The sequence below is a fragment of the Microcaecilia unicolor genome, chromosome 4 (assembly GCF_901765095.1).
Source record: "Microcaecilia unicolor chromosome 4, aMicUni1.1, whole genome shotgun sequence".
Classification (NCBI taxonomy): Eukaryota; Metazoa; Chordata; class Amphibia; order Gymnophiona; family Siphonopidae; genus Microcaecilia; species Microcaecilia unicolor.
Window position 1 is genome coordinate 59,114,541 of NC_044034.1, and position 27,635 is coordinate 59,142,175.

The 27,635-nt window shown below is 39.9% G+C and overlaps 1 protein-coding gene across 1 annotated transcript in view; it reads left to right on the top strand.

Moving 5' to 3' along the window:
• ATM (ATM serine/threonine kinase) overlaps nucleotides 1-27,635 on the top strand; it is a 293,334-nt gene that overhangs the window by 219,777 nt on the left and 45,922 nt on the right. Inside the window, 14 exon segments of the mRNA XM_030202389.1 lie at nucleotides 860-948; nucleotides 1,036-1,138; nucleotides 3,199-3,347; nucleotides 3,845-3,949; nucleotides 4,406-4,525; nucleotides 5,913-6,147; nucleotides 6,429-6,596; nucleotides 10,419-10,538; nucleotides 11,917-12,134; nucleotides 12,586-12,793; nucleotides 16,684-16,797; nucleotides 18,257-18,415; nucleotides 19,611-19,749; nucleotides 26,476-26,558. Of these exon segments, the coding sequence (XP_030058249.1) occupies nucleotides 860-948; nucleotides 1,036-1,138; nucleotides 3,199-3,347; nucleotides 3,845-3,949; nucleotides 4,406-4,525; nucleotides 5,913-6,147; nucleotides 6,429-6,596; nucleotides 10,419-10,538; nucleotides 11,917-12,134; nucleotides 12,586-12,793; nucleotides 16,684-16,797; nucleotides 18,257-18,415; nucleotides 19,611-19,749; nucleotides 26,476-26,558 (2,010 nt within the window).

Here is a 27,635-nt window from a genome sequence, read left to right on the forward strand (position 1 = left end):
GCTGGTAAACTAGATTTATGTTTTCTGAAGAGTGCTTCCTGGCAATATTGGTCTTTTTCCTGGTCACTGATCATTTTGGATGTATAAAATGTTACAAAGCCAAAACTATCCCATTAGAAAAGAGAGCAGGATGTGGGAGCTAACTTAAATATCTAAGTAGTGATTGCTGCTGAACATGCGAAAGAGATGGCCAACTGGGCCTCCGAAATATTAGGTATAACTTGAAATGTCTAATTTCAGCATACCATACTTTGTATTGTTATTTGAATATTTTTACTACTGTAATTGTCTATTGCTCATGTTTGATTTATTCTTACTGTATACCGTCTTGAGTGAATTACTCCAAAAAGGCTGTAAATAAATCCTAATAATTAAATAGTAGCTTATACATAGATATTCAGTGGTGCTACCTAAATGGATATCATAGCTGAATGAATGTATAATTTGAAATAGTTTGTGAGGTGTTTCAAATTATACATTCTCCATTCTGATGGATGTTGACCTTAAAGTGTATGATAGTGGTGTGCAAAAAAAACCGAACATTTAAAATAGATTTGTCATGAACTGCAATTTGATCTTGGTCATAGGACATCCAGAAAGTGCTAGATCTTTTAGGGAAGGTTCCATGTTAAACTGTACAGCGCTGCGTAACCCTAGTAGCGCTTTAGAAATGTTAAATAGTAGTAGTAGTAATGTGGACAAAATACTGAAACTGGGCATGAATAATCTCCTTGAGGGATAGATGCAAAAGAGTAAGGGCAAATGGGAGGATGAGTAGGAAGATCTTAACTGTGGTCGGGTAGAAATCTTTTATTTGTAATGGCTGTTCTTTCACTGCATTGTTGCTTGTATATGTTAGGACCTCCTGATTGAAATCTACAGAAGTATAGGTGATCCTGATAGCTTGTATGGCTGTGGAGGAGGGAAGGTGTTACAGCCTCTTGCCAGGTAAGATTCTAACATAGGAAAATATTAACCTGTCTCTCATGTGGAAAAAGTAACCTTCCAAAGCTAATTGAGTGTTTTCGTGGACAGAATAAGAACTTATGAGCATGAAGCAATGTGGGGAAAAGCACTGGTAACCTATGACTTAGAAATGAATCTTCCACCAGCCACACGCCACGCAGGAGTAATCCAGGTAACTTTGCTTTTTTTTGTTTCGCTCTCTATATTAAGAAAGTAATACCTCATTTTAGATTACTGACTCCAAGGACTATGCTGCTAGTCTACCAATTATTGTATTAGTTGAAAGTATGTGTTCTATATTCCAGTACTAAACAATAATTTGGTTTTATGTTTTGGAATATTTTTGGAGGCTGTTGTATTTTATTGGACAGAAAAAGTTATATGTAAATGTGCGTGAGCTTATTCGGCCTCTTAGGTTCCTTTCTCAGAGATCTCTACAGATGCACAAAGGGAGTCCATTTTTCAGAATATCAGTGCATTACTGAAAATATATGGCAAGACATTAACAGGTTTGTGGGGGAGAGGGGAGAGAAAACAAAGGGGGCACTTTTAGAGGCTAGGAAAACAGTTTACTAAAGAAAACAAGGTGTAAGATCTTTTTGTGTAGTATGCATAATATATTGCTGGGATATTCTGTGGAAACAAATTTCTATAAAATTTTGCAGAATGTTTTAAAATATTGGTGCAAAATTATATACACACACACACACCCCTACCTCACTTAGCCCCCTCTAGACTCAAAAATCCCTATCCCAGCTTTCTTTCTTTCCAATTCTTCCCAGCAAGACAGTCATCCCTCTCTGCACATATCCCTCCCCTACCTCAGCCCAGGTTTCTTGTTCTACAGCTCCCAGCAAAGGACCCCAACGTACTTTACACTGGTCTAGCTACTTATTTGCTTTTGTCCCCGTCCCCCCCCCCCCCCCCCCCCCCCGCCCCACCTACCAGTTTGTTTTTCAGTTAAGACTGTTCTGGGGACTCACTAGGGGCCTTTTTATCAAGCTGTTCTGCTGACAGAGGCCATTTTTCCCTTGCAGCAGGGCCCTTTTTACTACAGCAGGTAAAAAGACCCCAGGCACACGTGGCCATGCGGTAAGAGAACCGGGCAGCATGCAGCGATGCCCAGTTACCGCCAGGTTATCGCTGCACCAGCCATTTCTGGGGGGTTTCTTTTTCCCCTGCAAATGGCGCATGCGTGGGGTGGGACTACCGCCGGCAGCCGTGTTGGGCCGGCGGTAGTCTCGAAAGAGCGAGTAGTAAGCCCGCGTTGGGCTTACCGCCACTCTAAAAGGGCCCCTAGGTGAACAGTTGCATCTCGGTGTCAAGCAAGCAGCAGGGGAGAAAAAGAGTAGAGACAGGGTGTACAGCCACATGTGCACTCTGACTTTGCCTCATTCTCTTTCTTCCCTTTGGCCATATGGACTGATGGTGCTACCATAGCCTTCTGGTTTTCTAGCCCTTGCAGCCAACACTGCTGCTGCTTGTTTGCTGTTGTGCAGTGCTGATGTTGCTTTCTGGTTCCCATGCCAAATTCTGTACGGGAGAGGCATTCTATGTAAATTCTGTATTGTGCAGTTGTGTGGAATTCTCCCAGGAGTAATAATAGGAAATAGGGAGTGCTGTGAATGGCAGGGTGAAAGGGAATGAAGTGGTATGTTTAATTTTGTGACTCCATTGAAGAGTCTAAAGATAGGAATTTAGTGGGAAAGCCAGTGGTGCTTGACTTCGCAAAATTCCTATGCCACAAAAATGGCCAGGAATCAGGTGGCATTTTATTCACTTTGCACAAAGATTGTGTTGGCCAGCTCATTCATATATGTTTAAACACCTGAGTTTCACAGAATAAAGTCCTAAATAAAGAGACTCAAACCTGAGTGCTTGAGAAAAATATCTTGAGAGTTATTTAAAAGAGGGTAAAGATTTAGTTTTCTTTGTAAAATTTTCTTTAGTTAGCCTACATTATGGGGAGGAGAATGTCACCTATTTTAATATTTTTTAACTGAAGTTGTATATATTATCATTTGATGTGGCATATTTTCTTGATCACTGTTGTTGGAAATATTAGTTATTTAGGGGGTCTTTTACTAAAGCTTGGCTCGCGTTATCTGTAGCAGGGCCCATAAGAATAAAATGGGCCCTGCTGCAGATAACTCACGCTAAGCTTTAGTAAAAGGCCCCCATAGGAAAAGAGGATACAAATCTCTAAGATTTTGTCTCTTATCCCTTCTTCAGGCATTGCAGAATTTTGGACTGTGCCATACTCTCTCGATTTATTTAAAAGGACTGGAGCATGAAAATGCAGAGTTGGGCAAGGAGCTGCAGGAGATTCGTTATCAGGCAGCTTGGAGGAATATGCAGTGGGACCACAGCCCTAACATCAAGTAATAGTCTCCTGTGAAACTATGCAAGAGCGTACTAGGCCTTTTTTTCATGTTGTGTTGCCACAATGAATTAGAATATGACCACTGTATAATGCACAGCTGGGAAATGGTGCAGCAAAGGATATTGGGTGAAGAGAAGGTGCACTGGGGCAGTCAAATAACTTCAGAACACAGGTTTATATCAAGGGAAAAGATTTAAAATGAGCATGAGCCTATGAATATAGACATTCCTTTGGTATAGTTAGACTAGCTGAAGTTTATGCAACATTGAGTACCTTTCACTGTGATTCCTCTCGGTCTCTGAGAATTTTGTAATACAGCAGTTTAAAGAGCTGAATGTCTGTTTTTGGTTATTTATTTTTCTTTTTTCTCTGAAGCAAAGAGCGTTCTACACTCTCTTTTTCTTTAATACAGCTAAAGTTGATTCTATGTGCTCATAAATGTCTATTCTTAGTACTAATTTTCTTTTTTTTGTTTTTCTTGTGTCCTTTATTTAGAAATGAGGTAATTGCATCAGGCTACCATGAATCTTTGTATTCTGCTTTGCAATCCTTGAGGGACAAAGAATTCTCTGGCTTTTATGAAAGCCTTAAATATGCCAGGTAACAAATTAGTTTACAGAAGATTATTCACTATAGTTTCCTGTAGTATGGAAATACAGTAGCACTAATTACGAGGTATATACACTTTCTAGTATTTGCAGTTTGGCAAGCAAATTTGTGTCAAAAAAGATAAGTATTTATACCTTTAGTTATAGTAGCATAAGAGATGATGGTGAATTAACCCATTTACTCTGCCCAGTTATTCTAGTATCCATTACTAATGATATATGCTAGCTGCCAGTCATAGAAACTTGACCACCCAAGGAAAATATCTCTCTGTATTCAAGTCAGTTTTTCTGATCGTGCTCATTGGTTATTCTTTTAGAAAAACAGAATGCTTTCTATTTAAACAAAATGAAAAAAATATTTTAAACGTCTGAACTATTATTGCCAATTGCCACCGAAGTCACTTCCATTCCTGAAACTTCTCTCTCCTTATTGTTTTTAAATCCCCAGGGTGAAGGAGGTAGAAGAGTTGTGCAAAGGCAGTCTGGAGTCTGTCTACTCGCTGTATCCTACACTCTGCAGACTACAGTCCCTTGGTGAACTGGAAAGCATAGGCCACATTCTTTCTAGGTAACTTTAGATTTGGTCCTCTTTTTGAATTTGGTAAAGTGAAAACATAAACGGAAAATATAGCATTTAATAAGGCTGAAGGCCTTGTTCTAAGGCTCAGCAGTTTAGAAATAGAAGCATATGTCATATAAATGCACGATCAGTATTTAGGTGGGGGTTTTTTCTTCTTAACAGTTGCACAGCCAAAGCTATCTGTAATCTAAGAAATATTTCCCATCATAATGTATATTGGGCTTCTGCATAGCCCCTTCAGGATCCCCAATATTTCAGAGGCAAAAGCATGGGAGGGTTTTTTTTTTCCCATTTTTCCACAAATCAGCCAGAACAGACTTACTTTTTCTACCAAGATGTCAGGAAGTATTTTTTCACAGAGAGGGTGGTGGATGCTTGGAATGCCCTCCCGCGGGAGGTGGTGGAGATGAAAACGGTAACGGAATTCAAACATGCGTGGGATAAACATAAAGGAATCCTGTGCAGAAGGAATGGATCCTCAGAAGCTTAGCCGAAATTGGGGGGCGGAGCAGGTGGGTGAAAGAGGGGTTGGTGGTTGGGAAGCGAGGATAGCGGAGGGCAGACTTATACGGTCTGTCCAGAGCCAGTGATGGGAGGCGGGACTGGTGGTTGGGAGGCGGGAAGTACTGCTGGGCAGACTTGTACGGTCTGTGCCCTGAATAAGGCAGGTACAAATCAAGGTAAGGTATACACATATGAGTTTGTCTTGTTGGGCAGACTAGATGGACCGTGCAGGTCTTTTTCTGCCGTCATCTACTATGTTACTATGCTATGTTACCAACGCAGGGCAGTATAGTTATGTTAATCCCTATTATGATGTCGTTACTCGTTTGATTTGGATTTTCAGAGTGAATGCCAAACCTTTTTAGTAATCTTTAAATGCAACCATTCATACCTTTTGTTCTCTTTCTTGGGACATCTCCATATTGTTTTGTTACATTTGTACCCCGCGCTTTCTCACTCATGGCAGGTTCAATGCGGCTTACATGGGGCAATGGAGGGTTAAGTGACTTGCCCAGAGTCACAAGGAGCTGCCTGTGCCTGAAGTGGGAATCGAACTCAGTTCCTCAGTTCCCCAGGACCAAAGTCCACCACCCTAACCACTAGGCCACTCCTCCTCTCATTGTACTCAATGTGGAACTCCATTCTAACCAGTGACTTTTATGCTGTATATGAGTTTTTCATTGCCATTGGCCCTATCCTGTCTCAGTTAACAAATTGGTAGTAAATATTCTAGTTGAACATTCAAAATATTTTTGTAATGTCCTGAGAAAAAAATTACTGAAGTACATTCTGGTTCTTTATGTTTTTTTTTTTGTTTTTTTTAAGAAGTGTGTCTTGAGATAAGTCATAGGATGTAATGCTTTACTTTCAGACCTCTTATTGACCAGGATTTGAAGAAGGTATACATAAAGTGGCAACAACAGTCCCACCTCCTCAAAGACAGTGACTTTAGCTTCCAGGAACCTATTATGGCTTTGCGTACAGTTATTCTAGAGACCCTAATGGAGAAGGAAACAGACAACTCTAAAAGGGAATGCATCAAAGAAATTTTTACCAAACATCTGGTGGCGCTGTCAACCTTAGCACGGACTTCCAAAAATTATCAGGTGAAGATGCCTATGTTTCAGGGTTTTGATTGGCTGACTTGCACACAGGTGTTATAGCTTCATTAGCATGCTTGTGAAAATCTTGTTCACCCACCAAGGTGTGCAAGACCCCTGTAGAATTTAGCACCCCTTCCCCCCCATGTCTATTTTCCTGATCAGAAAAAAAAAGCTATTCATGAAATAACTTTAAAATTTGACTTGGTGTGGACTATCCAAGAGCTTACATTTATAACATGTAGTTTTTGCTCTGTGTCACTAAAATATAGTTTTTGATTTTTCAGCTTCCTGAGAGGGCAATATTTCAGATAAAACAATGCAATCCAGTTCATTTCCAAATCTCAGAATGGCAACTGGAAGAAGCCAAAGTTTACTGGGCTAAAAAAGAACGAAGTCTGGCGCTGGAGATCCTCAAACGCATGATAGACAAATTGAATACTGTTTGGTTTGAGGTCTGTAGTTCTTTTTTTTTTCTCTGTCTGTGGCAGAAATAACTTTCCTCCGTTTACTAAGCCGTGCGCTAATGCCAACATCGCCCATTGACTTTGAATGGGCCGTGTCGGCAATTCCACGTGGCTTAGTAAACGGGGGAGGGGGGGTTAATGTTCAAATGCAATCCTGATCTAAATGTTGGCCAGTGGGGTTTTTTTGTCCTGCTTAAGCTTTATGCCATAAAAGAAAAAAAAAATAGTAACTTGCACATTCCTTGTTCATGCCAGGCCAGGTAAGTGGATTATGTCCCTTTGCCAGCAGATGGAAACAAGGAAAAAATACAGAGCTGACTTCATAGGGTGCTGCCTTCTGCCCTTCAGAATTTTCCTGTCACTGAATGATCTCCAGTCCTCCTGGCAGAACAGTGTCCTAGTAGACTCCCAGTGCAAAAGTTTGCAGGCTCATTCCTTTCCATTTATTGATTTCATGTACTGCTTAATGCAAACCATAAAACAGCAAATAGCAAAACTAAGCATAATAACACAAATGAGAAGAACAACTAATATACAAATAAAAGAAATAAACCTAATACAAAGCAGTTAGAAAAAAATTTCTAAACTTTCAGCTGTCAATTTGATCTGTGAAAAACGTTGTTAAGCAATGGAAATTACATGGAATTGTTAAAGTCAAGGTAAGATCTGGAAGAAACATTTTTTGAAGTACTTCCCCAAAACTGGTCAGATCTTGAAAACAGAACCTACAGATCACTGCTCACAAGATAATCTTCTGGTTATTCCATCTCTGGGCATCCCTCCCCCTCCCAGCTGCAGCGAGTGTCCATATTGTATTGTGTAGTCAACCAAGGTGCTTGGGCTAAATCAGGATCTTAGTCTGGCTGCAAGGATTGCCTCTGAAATTGCATGGCTTCTGTCTGTTTGGGACACTTTTCATCCTCTTGCCAGATCAGGTTTTCCTTCCCCCTCCAAAACCTATTCTGTGTCCAGGGATCATACCAGTTGCAACTTTCCCTGCTCTGCCTGGCAGCTTTAGGTAAAGCTCTCGAGTCATTACAATATTCATGAGATAAATTTGTATACTCCACTTCCATTGTATGCAAATCTATCTTATACATATTCATTGCTGATATCTTGAAAACCTGACTGGCAAGGTGTGTCCCAAGGACTGGATTGAGAACCCCTGATCTAGAGAAAAAGTCCAAAGCATTTGAAGAAAATAATACCTTTGTCAGCTGTTAGACATGGGGGTAGGTTTATTATGGGTGGTAGCCAGTGGTACAGGAAATACTGTGCAAATGAATGGAAAAACGGATTTAATGGAATATTAGTATATCCCAGAACCTAATACCCATAGTCAGTGAAAACATTGAAGCTGAAAAGAGCTTTGAGATTTCAGCAAGAATCAAATTGTTCTTTGGAGCCAAAAAAAATATGATCACATCACTCCCCTCGTGGTCAAAGAGCTTTGGCTCCCAATTTCTTTTCAAATTCCATTCAAAATACTTCTCCTTAACCTTCAGGTCTTTTACTCCATAATGCTTTTATTTTTGCTTAGTTTACTTATGCTCCCTTCACTGCTCACAAGATAATCTTCTGGTATTCCATCTCATTCCCAGATGTGCTTAGACTGTACTGGGAGTTCTTGTTTTAACATACTAACCCCTACCCCCAGGAACAGTTTGCCCCTGGATGTTTATCATAAAACGCCTAGCCACCCGCCTGGGGCTACCCTTGTGGCCACTTCAGGGTCTGTCCCTCAGGTCCACCTGCACCTGCCGCTTGTGCTCTACACTAGCACCCTCCTCCCATCGACTGGGCCCCAACTGCCTCTGGGAGAGTCTCCTGCGCTCAAATTATCCCCAGTGATTTCTAAGTTACTGGGGGCCACACTCCCAGTGGTCCCACAGTTCCCAAAAAGCGCTCACAGACCGAACACAAACCACCCGGATTCTTAGTCAGTCCAGACAAGCAGAGGCAATATACTAAAATTGGTTATTGCCATGTAAAAATATTGAACAGTGAATCATAAAAATAAATGGAACAAAAATAGCACATAGTAACAGGTAACAGAATATGGATCAAGTATAAAACTATCTAAACATTTGTTTACTATCTAAATAGTACCTGGGAAGTACAGGAAATGTAGCTGTTCACAGATTACAGAATATAACTGTTTATAGGGTCTCAGTAAAGAGGTCTTTTTCTCTCTACTTCCAAGTTGAGACAGGAGAAGAAACCAGTACATCCTAGCTGAATTTTGAGCTCTTGAACCAATCAGAGCCCAGAAGAACAAGTTTTAAAAATAGCTGGCGACATCTTCAGGTTACCTCTTATCTGTGTTAGCTAAAGAGGGAACAGTCAGTTCTTTGTAACAGCTTTAAACATAAACATGCACCACCTGCTGGCCAAACTAGAGAAATACACTTCAAGAAATAATACAGTTTACAGGCTTAAAACCCACTGTTTTGTCACAGTGTTCATCTGGAGACTTTACATAAGAAATTTAGATGAGATCTGAAAATGGCCAAGCTTTTTCTGATTAGTTTATTTGGGTTACATATCACTGCTCTGCAGCTTTCAGCAACATGTCATATCTTGTATTACTCATACTTAAATTATCATCCCTCCTATTGTATCTTATCATTATTAATATTACTATTGTACTTATCTGATTGTTAGGATGATGGGCGTCCCTTTGTGTATGCTGTGGTTTGTGACCTTTATACACCCTCCCTCCTTTTCCTGGATTGTAGCTGCAATTAGCTTGAATATATTATTGACTTAGCGGTATGTCAAATAAAGTTGAAATGTGAAATATGCCTCAACATCAATCATGAAGTACTGAGAGAAAGATGATGGTTTTGGAATTGTTTTAATAGTCCTCGGACTTGAATATTATTGAAAATCTGTGGAAGATCTCAAAAGACCTAATAATATTTTTTGAGTTATGCATTCAAAAGTAGGAAAACATTCCAAAAGCAAGAATAAATTAGCTGTTAATGACCACAGAAAACAATTTGAAAACTGTTATTTTTGCCAAAGGAGGTGTTACAAAGTGCTGTCTTCAAGGGCATCAAGATTTTTCACCTGCCATGCTCACTGTTTGCAGTGTTTACAGATTTAAAATAAGAAAATAGTTATGCTTTAAAATTTGCATAAAGATGTTGGACCCAGTATTCAAAACTATTTAACTGGCCAGGAATGGCTCCTGGTAGGTTAAATAGCATTTTAGCGCCTACCCATGGATATTCAGGGGGAGATAACTGGTTTTCTCCCACTGAATATCCACGGTTAGCTGCTAACCAGTTATATTTATTTTATTTATTTGGATTTTTCTCATACTTTTTTCAGTAGTAGCTCAAGATTGCTCAACATAGTTTGGTGCGGATATTCGGTGCCAAACGGTTTTATTTAACGGTTAAAATAGGCCACTTAAATAGCAGGCCTATCAGCAACCTCTAAACACTTAACCAGTTAGTGTTGAATTTTGGCTTAACCAGTTAAGTTTTTTCAATCAAAAATGAAACTGGATATTCAATGCCGGTCACTGAAAACAGCCCGGCATTGAATATCCAGGTTTAATTCTGTCAGCAGACAGCAAAAGCGCTTCCCGCCACCAGCTGAATATCGGGGGAGATGTGTTTATCCTTGTACCATATAGAAGTTGTCAGCTTCTGTTCACATAGGGATTCAGTGAAACATACAGTTTGACCATAGGATGCCTAATCTTTTTCACACAACTGTAAAAACTGAGTTTTAACTTTACTACTTTCGTTGTTTGAATGAATACTGCTTGAATCGTTTCTCAAAAGTTTTTCTTTAAAGGAAGAAAATGATCCAGCTCTGCGACTGATCTATGCAGAGTGCCTGAGGTTACGTGGAAATTGGCTAGCAGAAACCTGCCTTGAGAGCCCTACTGTAATCATGCAGATGTACTTAGAAAAGGTGAGGTGTTTAGAAGTGTACTGTACAGAATGTATGTTCTGTAAAACCTGAAATGCATTAATGAAAAAGGATGTTATTTGTAGCACAATCAAAAAAAAAAAATTTTCACCTCATATTTTATTAGTAAATTTATAAGCCACTTTCCTCATCTATATATTTCACCATGGCTATGTACAAAACAAAAACCATATATAACACCATTTTTATCTGGTAGAAAATTGGAGGGGCATTTTCGATATGACGTCTAAATTTGATTTTGGATGTTTTGCTGAAAATGTCCAAATATCAAGTGGCGAACATAGCCATTTCCTAGGCGTTTTGTAGATATTTTGTGCTCAGTGCATTTTTCTTTTGTAACCATTTTTGAAAAAAAAATGTCCACGGGGAAAATGCACAAAAACAAGCCATTGGGGGGGGAGGGGGGAAGCATTGTTAGAAGACTGGCCACCCTGACATCCCGGCAGAACAGTGGAGCACCCTAGAGGGCCCTGCAGTGGACTTCACATAAAAGGTCCTAGGTACACATCTCACTGTTACCCCTTTATCTGGTATGGTGAGCCTTCCAAAACCCACCAAAAACATACTGTTCCCCACTATGCACCACTACAATAGCCCTTATATCTGTAGGTGGGTACAGTGGGTTTTTGGTGGGTTTTGTAGGACTCACACTTTTCATCACAAGTGTAACAGAGTGGGATATGGGGCTGGGTGGGTCATCTTCTCTACAGTGCACCAATCACTAGGCTGCTCCAGGGACCTGCTTGCTGCTCTAATAGGACTGGCCATAACATCTGAAGCTGTCATAGAGGCTGGTATGTACTATTTCTTTCACATCTGTGGGGGGTGGGAAGGGGTCATTGACCACTGGGGGAGTAAGTGGGAGGTCATGCGTTAATCCCTCCAGTGGTCATTTAGAGCACCTTTTTGTGACTTAGGCATGATTGAAACAGGTCTAGACCAAAACGTCCAACATTTAGACCTGGACATTTTTGTTTTGTTTCATTACGGCAGAAAAATGTCCAACATTTGGGAACACCCAAATCCCACCCCCAACATGCCCCCTTGTGATTTGGATGCACTGCAGACAAACTACATAGAAAAACGTCTTAAAATGAGTTTTGAAAATAGTAATTTGGACGTTTTGGACAAAACAAATGTCCATCTGCTGCTTTGTGCTGCTTTTTGGACGTTTTTCTGTTTCGTAAATGAGCCCCATAATGTTCTTAACCTTTTACAGTGAATGCCACACACAGGTCCTAGATCAGCGAATAAATACATGTTCATTCGAATCAGATAGGTTATAAGATACAAATCCATCTGTCCAAAGTCAGAAGTCTTGAGTTGTTCCTCACCTTTCTGCCTTTGTATTGCCTGCCAGGCTGTGAAAGTTGCAGCAAGCCAGACTGATGGAAGCAGCAGTGATCTGCAGAGTGGGAAGATGAAAGCATTCCTTTCATTAGCCAGATTCTGTGATGCTCAGTATCAAAGAATTGAGAACTATATGAATTCTTCAGAATTTGACAACAAACAGGCCTTACTGAAGAAGGCAAAAGATGAGGTTTTGTTACTACGGGAACGCAAGGCGCAGATGAACAGGTAAGTGTTCAGGGTAAGAAAATGTAACTGCAGCTTTCTAGTTCCATTCCCTAAAACATATTTTGAAATGTCTTAAGCATGCCGTAAGATACAGATACCCTTTTCTCAGCTCACCATAAAAATATAGGTGATTATGTAACTGAACTATTTTGACTTTTGTGGTTGCAATTACAATTTATATCCATATGTATTGAGTTCCATGTCCACTTTGCAGACTTTTGCCCATATCTTTATTTATATTGTTTGGAGTATCTGCATTTTTATCTGGATTGAAAACCATCCCATTTGTAAATATAGGGCATGTGCATCAGATTGAAAGCCTGAGCTGTATATTCCTAGCTGTTTGAACAACAGTAACTGGGCAAACTGGATCAGCAGATGTTTTGTCTTTTCTACCATTATCTACTATGGTATTATATATCTTACTCCGCCCTGTATCTTTGTATGACAGATACACAGTGAAAGTTCAGCGGGAACTGGAACTGGATGAATGTGCAATTACCTCTATGAAAGAGGATCGGCAAAGTTTCTTGTGCAAAGCTATTGAAAATTATATCAGCTGCCTTGTGGGTGGAGAAGAACATGATATATGGATCTTCAGGCTCTGCTCTCTTTGGTTGGAAAACCATTTAGTTTCTGAAGTCAATGATATCATTAAGGTGAAATTTTTATTTTTTTGGACTTGCATAATTATCAAATATATAAGGAATGCTTGATTAATTTTACATAACCTCTTGCCTCTAGCAACCCCCAGTTAAGGGAGGATGTTATCAACATGGGCTACCATCAAGACTTTTCTCCCCATTCCCCTTACCCCCTCTCCCCCATCCTTTTCCTTTTATGTGTGATTGTTTCTTTAGTATTTCAATGGGGTTCCTTTCTGTCTGTATATTATTTTCTATTATCGTACACCACTTTGACCTTCTTTTAGATAAGACGGTATATGAAGATCTCAATAAACATAAACATGTAGGCATTGTTATTATAGATTTCATGACTGATAATTATTGCATCAAAATTACATACTGGAAAATGAATACAAAAGGGCTAATTCACTGGACCCACAGGTCGCAAACATAATGTTGCCTAATAGCAAGAAATGCTCTCCTAAATAGACACATTTGGATAAAATGAATAATTTATGTAATCCAAAGGTACCAGAAATAGCTTGTTACAAAATCTGAATTTAGTTATTAATGTGGGCTGCCTTTAAGCTGGGTTATTTTACCACAAGTCTTGCTATTTTAGCACAAGTTCTCATTGCATAAAATGGAGCTCTGAGCTAAAATAGACTGTACTAAAATAACCCATCTTAACATCTCCCCTTAGTATATAGTCTAATGTGGTGGTATGTTGAGTTCAACATTATTTTTAAAAATTCTCATCCTTAAATCATGAGATTCTTAGAATACTGACTAGGTAATGAAAGAAAAAATATATTTAAATCTACAAAAATCAATAAGAATAAATTTATTTTAAAATAGCTAAGAATACAAACCTAAGGCACAATTAATTGAAAATTAAAATAGACCAATAAAAAATGAGAAATGTCACAAAACGCTGAGCACCCTCCTGGGGTTACCCTGCGGCCACCTGAAGGGTCTGCCCAGACTCGCCTGCATCTGGGCTCGTGCTCAATAATAGCGCCCTCCTCCCACCGGCTGGTTCCCTCTTGCCTCTGGGCTAGTCTCCCACCCTCAGATTATTCCACACTCCAGGGGTCCCACAGTTCTAGAAAGCACCCACAGACCCCAAAACACAAACCAGAATTCTTAGTCAGTTCAGGATAGCAGAGTCAATAAACTAATAAGGTTAATTGTCACAGAACTTGGAACAGTGAACAGAAAAAAGGTGAAATCAGCAAAGAATAACAGGTAACTGAATCTCGATCAATTATAAAACTATCTAAACATTTGTTTATTTATTTATTATTACATTTGTACCCCGCACTTTCCCACTCAAAGTAGGTTCAATGTGGCTTACATAATAATATACGATTACAGAGTATTGATAGAGAAAAATAGGTTAATTATAGCAGAATAATAAAAGAGATAGGTGGGGAAAGGTGAAGGGAGTAGGAGAGGTATGAGCAAGGGGTAGATGAGCATTGGAGAAGGGGTAGGGGGGGCGGGAGGGGGATGGAAAAAGGGAAAAGTAAAGGGAGATTAGATGGGAGATGTAGTTTGAACCATTGTCGTCGTCTTCTGGATATGTGTTGGATAGAAGGGATTCTAGGATTAGATTGGTTCATTTGGGTAGGCTTGCTAGTTTACTACCTGAGTAGTACCTAGGGAGTTCAGGAAATTAACTTGTTCACAAGACTTGAACAGGATCTCAGGACAGAGACGTTTCTCCTCTGTACCCCCACACTGAGATTGAAAAAGATCCAGTACATTCAGGCTAGATTTGAAGTCCAGAGCCCAGAGCACCAACCTTTGAAAGTATTTGGCCAGTGTTTTCTCAAGGCTAAATTGAAAAAACAGAAAGTTAGCTTTTCTGCGACAGCTTTAAAACTGAAAGCAAGCGCCATCTTCTAACCAATTAAAAGAAATACATTTTAATGAAATTATTTATTACAACTCACAGACCTGAAAACCCACTGTTTTGTCACAGAAGACAAATAATTTATCCCTTAAAGAAGCCTTCTCCATGTTTTGTGACTCAGGCTTTTTCTCTTAAAGTGTCATGTAACATAAACCAAAAAAATGATGAATAATTTGGCTTCAGTAAAATTCAGCATAAAATCTGAACCAATAAGGGGATGGGAAACCATTTCTGACAGCTAGCCCACCAAATTCTGTTCAGGCAAAAAGATTTTAAAAGGAAGCACTCCTATATACTGAGAAGTGGATTATTTGACAAATCAGGTAAATGGATTTAAGTATTTTGTTGTATTGGTTATTGGGATGATTTTAAGTTTTTTATTATTTTTATAGCACTCTAAGGGGCTATTTTACAAAGCAGCAATAAGCCCACCTGGGGCTTCCCTTGCGGAAATCCGGAACTACCGCCAGCCCAATGCGGGCGCCAGTGGTAGTTCCCCCCTCAGCGCAGGTCATTTCCAGTGCTTGCAGAAATATTTGAAAAATATTTCCACAGGGAGTTAGCGCAGGAGCCCTTACCGCCACCTCAGTGGGTTGCGGTAAGTGCTCCCCCCCCCCCCCTGAAATGGCCGTGCGACAAGTGTGAATCTACTGCATGACCATTTAATTTTTGGCCATTTTTACCTGCTGTGATAAAAGGGGCCCTGGCACACGGCGGCAACAACGTCTGCCGCTGCTAGCGCAGGGCCCCTTTAGTGCTTAGTGCAACAGACTTAGATCCTGGGGAACTGGGTTCGATTTCCACTGCAGCTCCTTGTGACTCTGGGCAAGTCATTTAGGGCCCTGTTTACTAAGACACGCTCTATGTGCGCTAACTTTTTAGCTCATGCTAAAAGTTAATGCACGCTAACAATAGAAACACCCATTATATTCCCATGGATGTCTCTAGCTTTAGCGCATGCTAAAACGTTTGCGTGCCTACAACGCGGCATAGTAAACAGGGTCCTTAACACTCCATTACCCCAGGTACAAATTAGTACCTGTATATACTATGTAAACCGCTTTGAATGTAGTTGCAAAAACCACAGGACAGCGGTATATCAAGTCCCATTCTCTTTCCCTTTTACTGTAGCTTAGTAAAAGGGCCCCTAAGAAAGGGATATGACAGGATATATGACAGGGCTCATAGACTTGCCAACCAGAAACACAATCAGATCAACAAGAACATACCTAAATCTTCACTACCCAAGCTGCAAAGGACTCAAATACAAATCAACTTACGCAACCAGCTTTTCCTACATTAAGCACACAACTAAGGAATGCACTACCAAAAGCAGTGAAAACAATATACGACCATCTGAATTTCAGAAAATCACTAAAACCTACCTATTCAAAAAAGTATACACTACTGACATAACCTAAAATGCTGAACCCTGCTACACAACTATATAAAGTAACTAATGGACCTAACGCAATCTTCTCCTCTCTACGATTCCCAAATGTGTCTGTAACACATGTATCTTATTCTACCATTATACCACTCTACCGGCTTGGCGTACGCCTACGGTATTATGTAAGCTACATTGAGCCTGCAAATAGGTGGGAAAATGTGGGATACAAGTGTAGTAAATAAATATATTTTTTAGTGAAGTTAATTTGTTATTTTGGTTTGTTTCTTGTCACTGAGAAAAACTTTACCCATAAATCATGAAGAGGAGATTTTTGAGTTGAGATAAAAGGAGTAGTTGATCCCTTTTTACATATTTTCATTGTCTAAAATTTGCATTCTTAGACATTTTAAAGTAATATTATTCTTACTGATATTTGTGTAGATTTAGATTTATGTTTTTGTTAATGAATTTGTTCTTTTTGGCCCTTTTGTATTTGTATATATGGTGCTTTCACTAAATAAAATTGTTTGATTTAAATGACATTTTCTATCACTTTCAATGTGACTAGAGTAATTTGCAAAGGTATAGATTTATTTTTCTTTGTTGCTTTTACAGGAAGGAGCGCAGAAGATTCCATCATATAAATTTTTGCCTTTAATGTACCAATTGGCTGCTCGAATGGGAACCAAGAAGATAGAAGATCTCAAATTCCATGATGTCCTGAATAATGTAATGAGGCCAGATTATAAGTATTTTGGTATATGAGTAATACAGAAGGACACTGAACTTAGTTATCATCTGAGAAATATCCTTGTTTCTTGTGTAGTAGTGTATGTCTACAGAGAGAGTTAAATGGTAAATTATTAACAAGCAATTTTCAGAACTTTTTACATGGTAAACAGAGGAGTGGCCTAGTGGTTAGTGCAGCAGACTTTGATCCTGGAGCACTGGGTTCGATTCCCACTGCTGCTCCTTGTGACTGCGGGAAGTCACTTAACCCTCCATTGCCCCAGGTACAAAATAAGTACCTGTATATATTTAAACCGCTTTGAATGTAGTTGCAAAATACCACAGAAAGGCAGTATATCAAGTCCCATTTCCCCGTCCCCTTTCCCCCTTTTCTGTTCATAAAAATGGCATCTGAAAATTGCCCTAGTCCTTAGGTGACTAAAATAGCCAGTTAGACCCATGGCAAAAGGAAAGCATGCACAAGGATTGCATTTTTCAGTCCATTGAGTAGTTAAATATTTGTAAGTTTGTTTCTGCTTCACTTTTAGTGTTTGTTTTGTTACATTTGTACCCCGCGCTTTCCCACTCATGGCAGGCTCAATGCGGCTTACATGGGGCAATGGAGGGTTAAGTGACTTGCCCAGAGTCACAAGGAGCTGCCTCTGCCGGGAATCGCAAATGCACATGAGGACTAAAAAGCCACATTACCTAGCAGATCATATTTTCAAGGGGAAACTCTCCTGGGAGCTCTCTTCAAATTTTTAAAAGCAGACATTTATCTTAGAGGGTGTTTTTCTTTTGTGCATAGCGACTTTCAAGTATATTTTGTTTTTTTCAAATATAAGATGTGAAATTGGCCCAAATAACACTATTACCTTATTGTAGGGGGGTGGTATTTAAAGATCATGGAGGCAACTTGTGGATAGAATGAGTAACATAGCAACGGCTTTTCCTACAGTGGTATTCACCACCACACTGCCTGCCCTGCTTCCTCCTCCCTCGTGTGCATGCTTGATTTTAATTAAATGGAGTATGCACGAGCTTCGTGCATGCTCAATTTCGCTAAAACTGAGCATGCGCGCTGGGGCTGGAAAGCAGAGCAGGCAGCACGACACCGAGTATCACCACATGAAGACTTCTGATGGCACGGCTCGGGGACCCCTGCCAACCCAGGTATGTGGGGTTGCGGCAGGGGCGGAGAGCGGCGGGAAGGCAGGGCAAAATGTCCCCCCCACACACACACACACACACTTTGGGCAGGTCTGGCCACGCCTCTGGATAGAAGGTGCAGTCTGGTGTTGCTTATTAATTATAATTTCCATTTGAAAGGACTATAACGCCATTAGTTTTGCTTAAGTGCTAGAGTGATTTTAATAGTTATTTAAATTGTCAATACAGATCTGAATTAAAAGTTTAAAGAAGATTAACCATATTCAATCTATTTTTTTTTTTTTTACAGCTCATAGCTAGAATTTCAGTGGACCATCCATACCATACTTTGTTTATAATACTGGCCTTAGCAAATGCCAACAAGGATGATCTCTTGTTGAAACCTGAAGCAATGAAGAAAAACAGATTGAGCAAAACGACACCAAAACAGATTTCTCAGCTTGACATGGTACCTGTGTTATGCAAATTCTGTTTTCTTGTTTGGTTGTCTGTTTTATTACTGACTCACAAAGTACTCACTATTTACTCGTATGATGATACCTTTCCTTATAACCTTTATTTTGTTATAATCAGAGGATATGAACAACAATCACCATTAACACCAAGCAACCCCAGTACTCCTTAACTACTAGCTCCTCAATCGCTCACAGTCACGCTGATCGTATCTACTTCATTCAACCACCTATTCTGCATATCCAAATACAGCATTTCATGACATAACTTATGACATACGAAATAAAGGTTATAAGGAAAGGTATCATCATATGAGTAAATAGTGAGTCCTTTGTGAGTCAGTATTAATATATGTACGTACTCTAGTAGGTTGGATTTACCCCGAAGGTTAGAGAATTGATTTCTGTTTTATTAGACACAGTCCCGCTTATTAGGCCAGTTCATAGGCTCAGAATGAATTTGTTGTTTTTATATGTGTATCCTGTTCACCTGATTAGAATAGTGTGACTTTAGGAGGCCCATTTACTGGGTTTACTACACTGTGATTCCAGCAGAGTTTTTAAGAGCCCTGACAGCCTTCTAAAGTAGTTGGTCAGATATTACAATCCAAGTGACTAACCAAGGAGCTGTCCCAATAGACTTCTTGTTTAGCTCTTATAATAAATTGTCCTTATTATTGCAGCTGGGTGATAATAGGAGTATATAGAGTTCACTTCTTGCCACGTACACATTTTCAGGGTAATTTTATCTAACAGGGCACCTAGAATAAGTGAGCTGGAAGGCATCTGTATATATTTTTATAAAACAGTAGGTTAAATCCTGCAGAGATTTCACCTACACTGCAGGCACAGACATTACCCTTGCTTGAGAGCAGGTGTTAATGTCCATACATAGGTTATTTAAGTATATACATAAATAAAGGTATTTTAGAATCTGCACCCATACTGTTCGCCCAGCCTATGGTTAAAAGTATGTTAATTCATATCATCATGCCTGCTTTTATGCCTAGCTCTATTTTTTAAGAGCCATATTTTACATGCATAAATTGCCACACTTTATAAAATTGCCCTCCTTAAGCTCTTTTTGATGAAGTGCTCCACAAACCATTTGGTCTTAATTAACATGACTTTGGTGTCAGAACAGCAAAATATTTCTTCTAAATTTGAACACATCTTTATTTTGCTTTGTAGGACCGAATGGAAGCAGCACTTAATATAGTAAATATTATAAAAGATCACCGACCTGAGATGGTCCGAAATGTTGAAAGACTTTGTGATGCATATATTACCTTAGCAAACATGGATGCCAGTCAGTGGAAAGCCAAAAGGGGTAAGTACCAAACGGGAAAAGGGAGCAACTGTAGTACGCCAACTGATGTCTGCAGTGATACTTTTGGCATCTACAGGACACAGAGGAAGTAATTCTGTGAGGAGATGCCTAAAGTTAGGTATGACTGTCTCTGGGAAAAGGTGACTAAAGTTGCAGCTCCAACATGTTGAGAGTGGACAGTTTTTCATGTCATGTGTCCATAAGCAGTCTGAAAAAGTTACATATTTGAACTTCTGAAACTCTTTTTATATTTTCACATAAAAGGATGGGGTTTGGACTGTTGTTTTAAAAATTGTTTCCTCTAACAGAGTTCATTAAAAAAGAAACCTCATTTTTTGTTTCTGATTACTTTAGTCACCTTTTCCCAGAGATGGTCACACATGTGAACACTTATGTGTAAATAATTATCATTTGTACGCTGTTCTGTAAGTACATATGTATCTTAGTAGTGCATCATTTACAGGTAGGCATTCACCTGGGTGGGGTACACACTTAAACACGCATAACTGATAGAATATTGTAAGTCTTATGAATATATACCTGGTTATGCTAGTATGTTATAAAGGAAAGTAGGTTCCTTGTCTCCTTTATAGAATAGGCACCTTGTTATAGAATTGCCTACATGGTGGAACAGACCCAAATAATTTTTTTAAAGTAGATTTTTAGGGCAACATTCAGCAAAAGAAAAGAGAGATTTGGAACAGAAAAAAAAAATATTTGGGACACCGCTAAAATCCACTTCACTTACAGATCTGCGTACAAAACTGATTAACCAGAATAAACATATATTCTACAACGTCCCTCCAGACCGACACAGATGAACGGGTTATACACCTCTATCAGCAGATGGAAACTGAGAAACACTGACTGCTAAGTAACCTATAAGTTGGCTGTGCAGTCCCTCTAGAGTCAGTCTGTTCTCAGTCTCCAGCGGCTGGAGGGGGTAAGTCTGCTGGTCAGGGTCTTAGACCTTGAAGAGTTAATCTTTTCAGTTTTGAGTTTTGGTATTCATTGAATAAGGGTTAAAAATAAATAAATAAGAAGCAGAGTTTGGATTTTGTCTGTAGGTTTCCCTCTTCAGTACAGAGTGTGGGGTTTTTTTTTTTCTTTTCATTTTGCTGGATGGTGGCAGGGGTCTGCGGGGGTGTGCTTGGCCTTGGGGATGCCAAACCCGGATGGCTGGGTTCCTCCCCTCACTCCTCCACTTCTCCAGTTGTAGTGGTGCCTTGGCTGAGTCAAGTATTTATGCTGGAAGGCAGGATACAGAAACTTCAGGATCATATTTGACCTCTTGACTGGGCCCGTTGTCCTTGGGCACAAGAGTACCTTCAAGTATTAGAGTCCATGGCAGCATGTGTGGAAGTGGTGCAGTGGGCAGAGTCCACATGGTGCTGTTACAGGATATGCTTCTATCCAGATGATCTCCACAATCTTACTCACTGGAGATTCCTTTTCCACTCTGTGGGGTGGCTCGGTGCATCTTGCAGTGGTGGCTGAATTAATGCAGTCTGTCAGAGAGGATGGGATTGGATGCTTCACCAGTGGACGGTGGTGATGATAGATGCCAGTCTCTTAGTTTAAGGGGCACATTGCCTGGGCCACACGGTGCAGGGTCAGTGGTCCTCCAAGGAAACCGGTTGGAGACCAGGGCCATTCGTCTGGCACTGGGGGCCTTTCTCGATCTTCTCTTGGGCAAAGCAGTGCAGGTCCTGACAGTTAGTGTGACAGTGGTATCGGTAGGGAGGCACTAAGAAATGGGCAGAGTGTAATCTTGCAGATCTGTCCATGGCACATGTGGCAGGAGTGGAAAATGTGCAAGCAGACTTCCTCAGCAGACATGTGATAAATCCTGGAGAATGTTGCCTAGGAAATAGCACCTTCAATATGATTGTCAGCAAGTGGGGATCTTTGATTTGATGGCGGCCTTTCGTAATGCCAAGGCCCCATGCTGCTTCAGTTGGCAAAGAGATTTTCAGGCGGAGGGCCTGGATGCTCTTGTACAGATGTGAACAACAGCAGGGCTCCTTCATGAGTTCCCCCCATGGCCTCTGGTGGGGAGAGTTCTGCACAGAATCGTCACATGGGGCCGGTGGCGTTGGTGGCACCAGATTGGCCCCTCAGGCCCTGGTATGGGGACTTGATTTGCCTTCAGCTTCGAGATCCTCTTTGGTTCCCGGTCTCACAGGAGCTTCTGACCCAGGGGCCAGTGCGTATGTTTGACCCAGTGCGTATGTTTGACCCAGTTCCGTTCTGTCCAGTGGCCTGGCTCTTGAGAGTTCACACCTGTGAAAGAGAGGTTACTCTGGATGAGTGATTTTGACATTGTTACAAAGGAAGCACGCTACTTCCCTTGCATAGGTTCTCATCAGGCAGATTTTCGAAGCTTAGTGTGGCTATCGAGTCATTGCTCCATTTCAGGCATCCTGGCCTGATTATGGATTTCTTACAGGATGGTTTGAATAAAGGTCTGACTCTTGTGTCTTTGCGGGTACAGGTGGTGGCCTTGTTAGTATTCTGGGGTTTGCTGCAAGGCAAACAGTTAGCGTCTCATCTGGATGTCATGCGGTTTTCCATCTTCTGGTCCATTCGCCTCTTCCCTCCGGGGATCTCAGTCTGGTTTTGTTGGTCTTAGTATCTTCTCCCTTTGAGCCTCTGGGAGACTGCACACTCAAGGACCTTGGTAGTTGTCTTGGTTGCTATTACATCCACTCATCGCATTTTGGAGATACAATGGATCTCCTTCAGAAGATAAGCTGGCACTATCACCGCCTTAATCCACTGAGCAATTGTGGACTTAGAAGCTGCTTCCCCTTTCCGACGGTACAAGAATAAAAAGACAATCCAAACAGTCTCTTGCATTGTACCAGAGGACAGGCAGCTGCGTGGGCAGAAAGGTCTCTGGTTCCGCTTCTGGAAATTTGTAAGGCAGCTATGCGGTCCTTTTTTAATTCATTTGTGTGCCACTACTGGGTGGATGTTCAGGTGTATCAGGATGCGACCTTTGGTGTGAGTGTCCTACAGGCAGGACTCGCAGGATCCCACCCTTAATGGTCACTGCTTTGGTACTTCCTATTCATTTTTGCTGGTCTGGAAGGATGCTATAGAAGGAAAAATTAGATCTTATCTGCTAATTGTCTTTTAGTCCCTCCAGACCGGCACAGGACCCACCCTTGCATAATAGTATCTGCATTCTGGTTCCTAGTCGGATGAATTCTCTGGAATATGAGTTGTCTTAGTGATTGAGGCTGCGGGATATGGATGTTTGGTAGGTAGTTTATCTTTAAAAAAAAAAAGGGGGGGGCTGTTCTCTTTTGAAGGTGAGTTTCTGTTTACTGGCTTGTGCAGCGGCACATGATCACATGGGTTAGTTGGTGGATTGTCAGCTTTAAAAGGAAAATAGATGGTTAGGGGTTTTTTTGTCTGTTGCGGCTTTCACGGGGAGGTGTGCTTGGCTATTCAAAGACTGACTCTAGAAGGACTGCAAAACCCACTTATAGGTTACTTAAAAGTCAGTGGTTCTCTCAGTCTCCATCTTCTGGTAGAAATGCATAACTCATTCGTCTGCACTGGTCTGGAGGGACTAAAAGAAAATTAGCAGGTAAGATCTAATTTCTCCTTATTAACTCCAGTTCAAAAGCACTGCACTGCTGTTTATGTGAGTATTTTGTTTTTAACTTTTTGAAAATTTGATTTTGATTTATCACACCTTCAGTAATAGATTTCTGTATCTTGGAATTTTTAAAATGTCCAGAATTCGCTCTGTTATCCAAAATGTAGTCAATCAACTTAGTGCTTACAGTTATGTAGTATGTTAAACTGAATCCTTAATTAGCTGTTGAAAGAATGACATTTATCACATGGACCAAAACCTCCTCTTAATTGGCAGTGCTATTTTGATCCCAGGCCACTGACTGGGCATGAGCGACTAGAGATCATTGGTAAATGGTTGAGCGGGGAGGGGAGCGCAGGGATGGGGGGGGGGGGGGGGGGGGGGTTGGAAGGTTATTTGGTTGGAAGGTCCGAGGCGGTGGTGTTGTTGCTTCACCAGGCCCTAAGTGCACTGCTGATAGCACAACTGCAGCTGCAACTACCACACAGGCCTTACACCTAATGTTTTGCCTTTAACCCCTGGTAAATAACTCCATTTATAGATTTTCTTGAGAAATGAATGGCTGCTGTTAAATTGTTCACAACCAATTGGTGTCAGTATGATACATTAGGATTAGGTTTAATTCTCTTAAGTAGGCTGTGAAAACTGTAAGGCTGTTTATAGCTATTCTGTATGCTATTTTAGATTATTTCATTTGTAATTTTTCAATTTATATTTTGTATTTCTTATTTTTTCATTACTTTTTATTCTTTTTTTTTTTTAGTGCTGCATTTTGATTAGATTTTGTAATTGCAATTAATTGCGTGATTGAAGGTATTTTTTCCTACCACTGCAGCTCCTTGTGACTCTGGGCAGTGGAGGGTTAAGTGACTTGCCTGGAGTCACAAGGAGCTGCGGTGGGAAAATAAATAACTTACCTTTAATCGGCAATTAAAATTATAATCTGAATCAGCCCTAACTAGGACAATGATAACCTGGTCGCCGTATCTCAAAAAAGATATAGCGAAATTAGGAAAGGTTCAAAGAAGAGCTACCAAAATGATTAAGAGGATGGAACTTCTCCCATATGAGGAAAGGCTAAAGAGGTTAGGACTCTTCAGCTTGGAAAAGAGATGGCTGAGGTGGGATATGACTGAGGTCTACAAAATCCTGAGTGGTGTAGAATGGGTAAAAGTGAATCGATTTTTCACTCTTTCAAAAAGTACAAAGACCAGGGGACACTCAATGAAATTACATGGAACTACTTTTAAAACAAATAGGAGGATATATTTTTTCATTCAAAGAATAGTTAAGCTCTGGAACTCATTGCTGGAGGATGTGGTAACAGTGGTTAGCGTATCTGGTTTTAATAATGCTTTGGGCAAGTTCCTGGAGGAAGCCACTGTTGGATGCAGGATACTTGGCTAGATGGACCCAAAATTGGTCTGACCCAGTATGGCTATTTTTATGTTCCTTAAAAGAGAAGGAGAGGAAGACTAAGGACCCCAGGAAGTGAGATAAACAGAGTTTAAGTGGAAACATGGGTGCAGTGGGTACTGAGCACCCCTAATATTGAACAAATTCCTTCATTGTGCCCAGAGAAGGGTCATTTATATTGTGTTTAGGACCCCCAATGATTTTGAACAGTAGGTGCCTTAGTGGAAGTAATTAGGTTTATGGAAAATAAAGTTTGCTTTGCCTTCCACCCACACCTTCAGAACTTCAGCCAGAACACCCAGCTTTCACAGAGGTAGCTATGGACCCAGAAGGAGAGAGTAGAGGGGTGGAAATCTGGCCATTGCCTGACACATCTCTAGTACAGTTCTTATCAGTGATTTGGAAGAGACAACTTTCAGTATTATTATTATTATTAGCATTTGTATACTAGGAATCCTTTCTTCCCACCCTCTCTTGTAGGAGATTGGCTTAGATGGTCAGTAGCACAGCCCCATTGATTCTGCTTTGTAGGGTTTTACATTAACTATTTTGGCAAACATTGCTGTGGAGTTGGGACACAGTTGTTTTTGAAGAAATTGAAATATGAACAAGTACTCATGTCATGCCTCTAGTGCACAAAGATGCATTAGATGCATCTGATATGGAGGTAGTGATGCATACTATACAAAATAACAAGTCTCATACATAGTGAAATATCTCAGAAACTCTTCAGAAGGGAGGCAGGGAATACAGACAGCTTTTCCAAAATAAGAAAGGTGTCTCAATCTGAAAATTTTCTAAGCCCTGAATTAGGATGAATCAGGTCCAGAATTTGAAATTATCTAAATATATTACAAAAATTGGAATCACATTTGTAATTTTATAAAATACTTTAATCTACAAAATTCAGTTACAGCTTTGAACACTGTGTAATGTGCCATGTGATTTTCAGTGCTTTTCTCAGTGCCTGATTGGTATTACGTCACAATGTAACTCTGCAATCCATGTATATCAAGTAGAACTGGCACCTTAACAATACAAAGGCTGCCAATTATCAATTTGTATTTTCATACTGTATATGCATTGGGGTAATATACTCTGCCTTATTCGTTTGCTAATGAAGCATTTTGCATTTGTACAGAGATAAACACAGAATGAGTAAAGTGAGAACCTGTTTGATTTTGGGTAGTTTTTCTTTTCTTTGTTTCAACTCAGCTCCTCATAATGTAACCATAATCATGTAATAACTTATTGTACTTCCATCGTTACAATGTATTGTAAGCCACACTGAGCCCGCAAATAGGTGGGAAAATGTGGGATACAAAAGCAATTAAATAAATATAGCACTATTGATACAGTGCACATAGAAGAAAGGTGAGTGTGATGCCTTATAGAAATGAAAAGGGTAGTTCTTGCATTATATATCTTCTACAATATAACGGCATGGTTATATAAAATAATGTGAACTCTTAGAAGTTTTACAGCTGCATAATTAATTATAATGTATTAATTCAATGTAGTTCTTCCATGATCCAAAAAGTTACTAAAACAGCTTGGTGGGAGAGTGAAAATTGGTTCATTAAGCTATTCAGAAATTTAAACAAATGTTCAAACCAGTTTTTGAAAGGAGGCATTAAAATGAGCTCAATAAATAAAGTGCACTGGGTTTCTGATTTATATCGTTTTTATTTCAAATACAGATGCCATCAGCATTCCAGCAGACCAGCCTATCATTAAACTGAAGAACTTAAATGAGGTTGTTATTCCCACTATGGAGATTAAGGTGAGCAAGATAAATATTCTTTGTACAGTTAAGAGAGAACCATTTCAGGTTTTATTTCACGTTTTTGCACCATTCCTTATGTCTCCAGTGCATGCCTAGCTTTGGTATAAGGGCAGCATGGAAACGTTAAGCTACCATTATTAGTCTCATGATAAACTCTGAATGATTCTTTTTCTTTTAGTTCAATCTCTTTATTGTCGTCAAACAAATAGAAAACAAAACAAAGAGACCTGAAGACCCAGGTTATATAACCCAAGAACATCCCACTTTACAATCAAAACATAAATTACGCTTATTTGAAATTCAAGCATCTAAATGATCTAAAGGAGCCCAAACTTTTCTAAATACTGGAAAGCTGCACCTCTTAACTGCAGCAACTTCTTCATACTTTCTAGTGAAACATATAACATTCCACCAGGCATTCATTCTCAGAGAAGTATTAATCTTCCACTCGGACAGTTTAGATTGTATTGCTAAAGCCATGAACAAATCAAATAATTTAGCCCCCTCCAGACTTATAATATGGGGCAAAGCAATTGTTCTCCAAACAATAATTTTGTAGCTTAAATCAACCTGAATTCTTAATGCACTCGTAATTCATTGTCACACTAGAACCCAGAACAATTTCAAATTTGGTATACAACTTATGAGACAAAGTTCCCTATTGCAAGACCAGCATCTGTTAGAGCCATTATCGGACAATTTTGCTACCTATGAAGGAGTCCAAAGTGCCCTAGGGCAACATAATAAGTGATCGCTGCCATCAACCATGGTCTACAGACTTCAGTCCAAAAAATTTTCCAGTGTATCTCTGAGACCCTAGCTATATCAATTTCCAAAACCTAAGAGTGCATTCTCTTTGAGGCTTTCTTAGGTAAATTTACAAGACCAGTATAGTACTCTTTCAAATCAGAGTTCACAGTAAAGAGTTCTTACAAACAATATCGGGAGATTTCTGATCAGATGGCCATATTCATCAACGTTTACCAGCACCCCTCAAAAGATGTAACTGCAACCAGATATGCTTCAACACCATTGGCCCTGATATTTCCTTGTGAGAAAAATGGTATTTCAGAT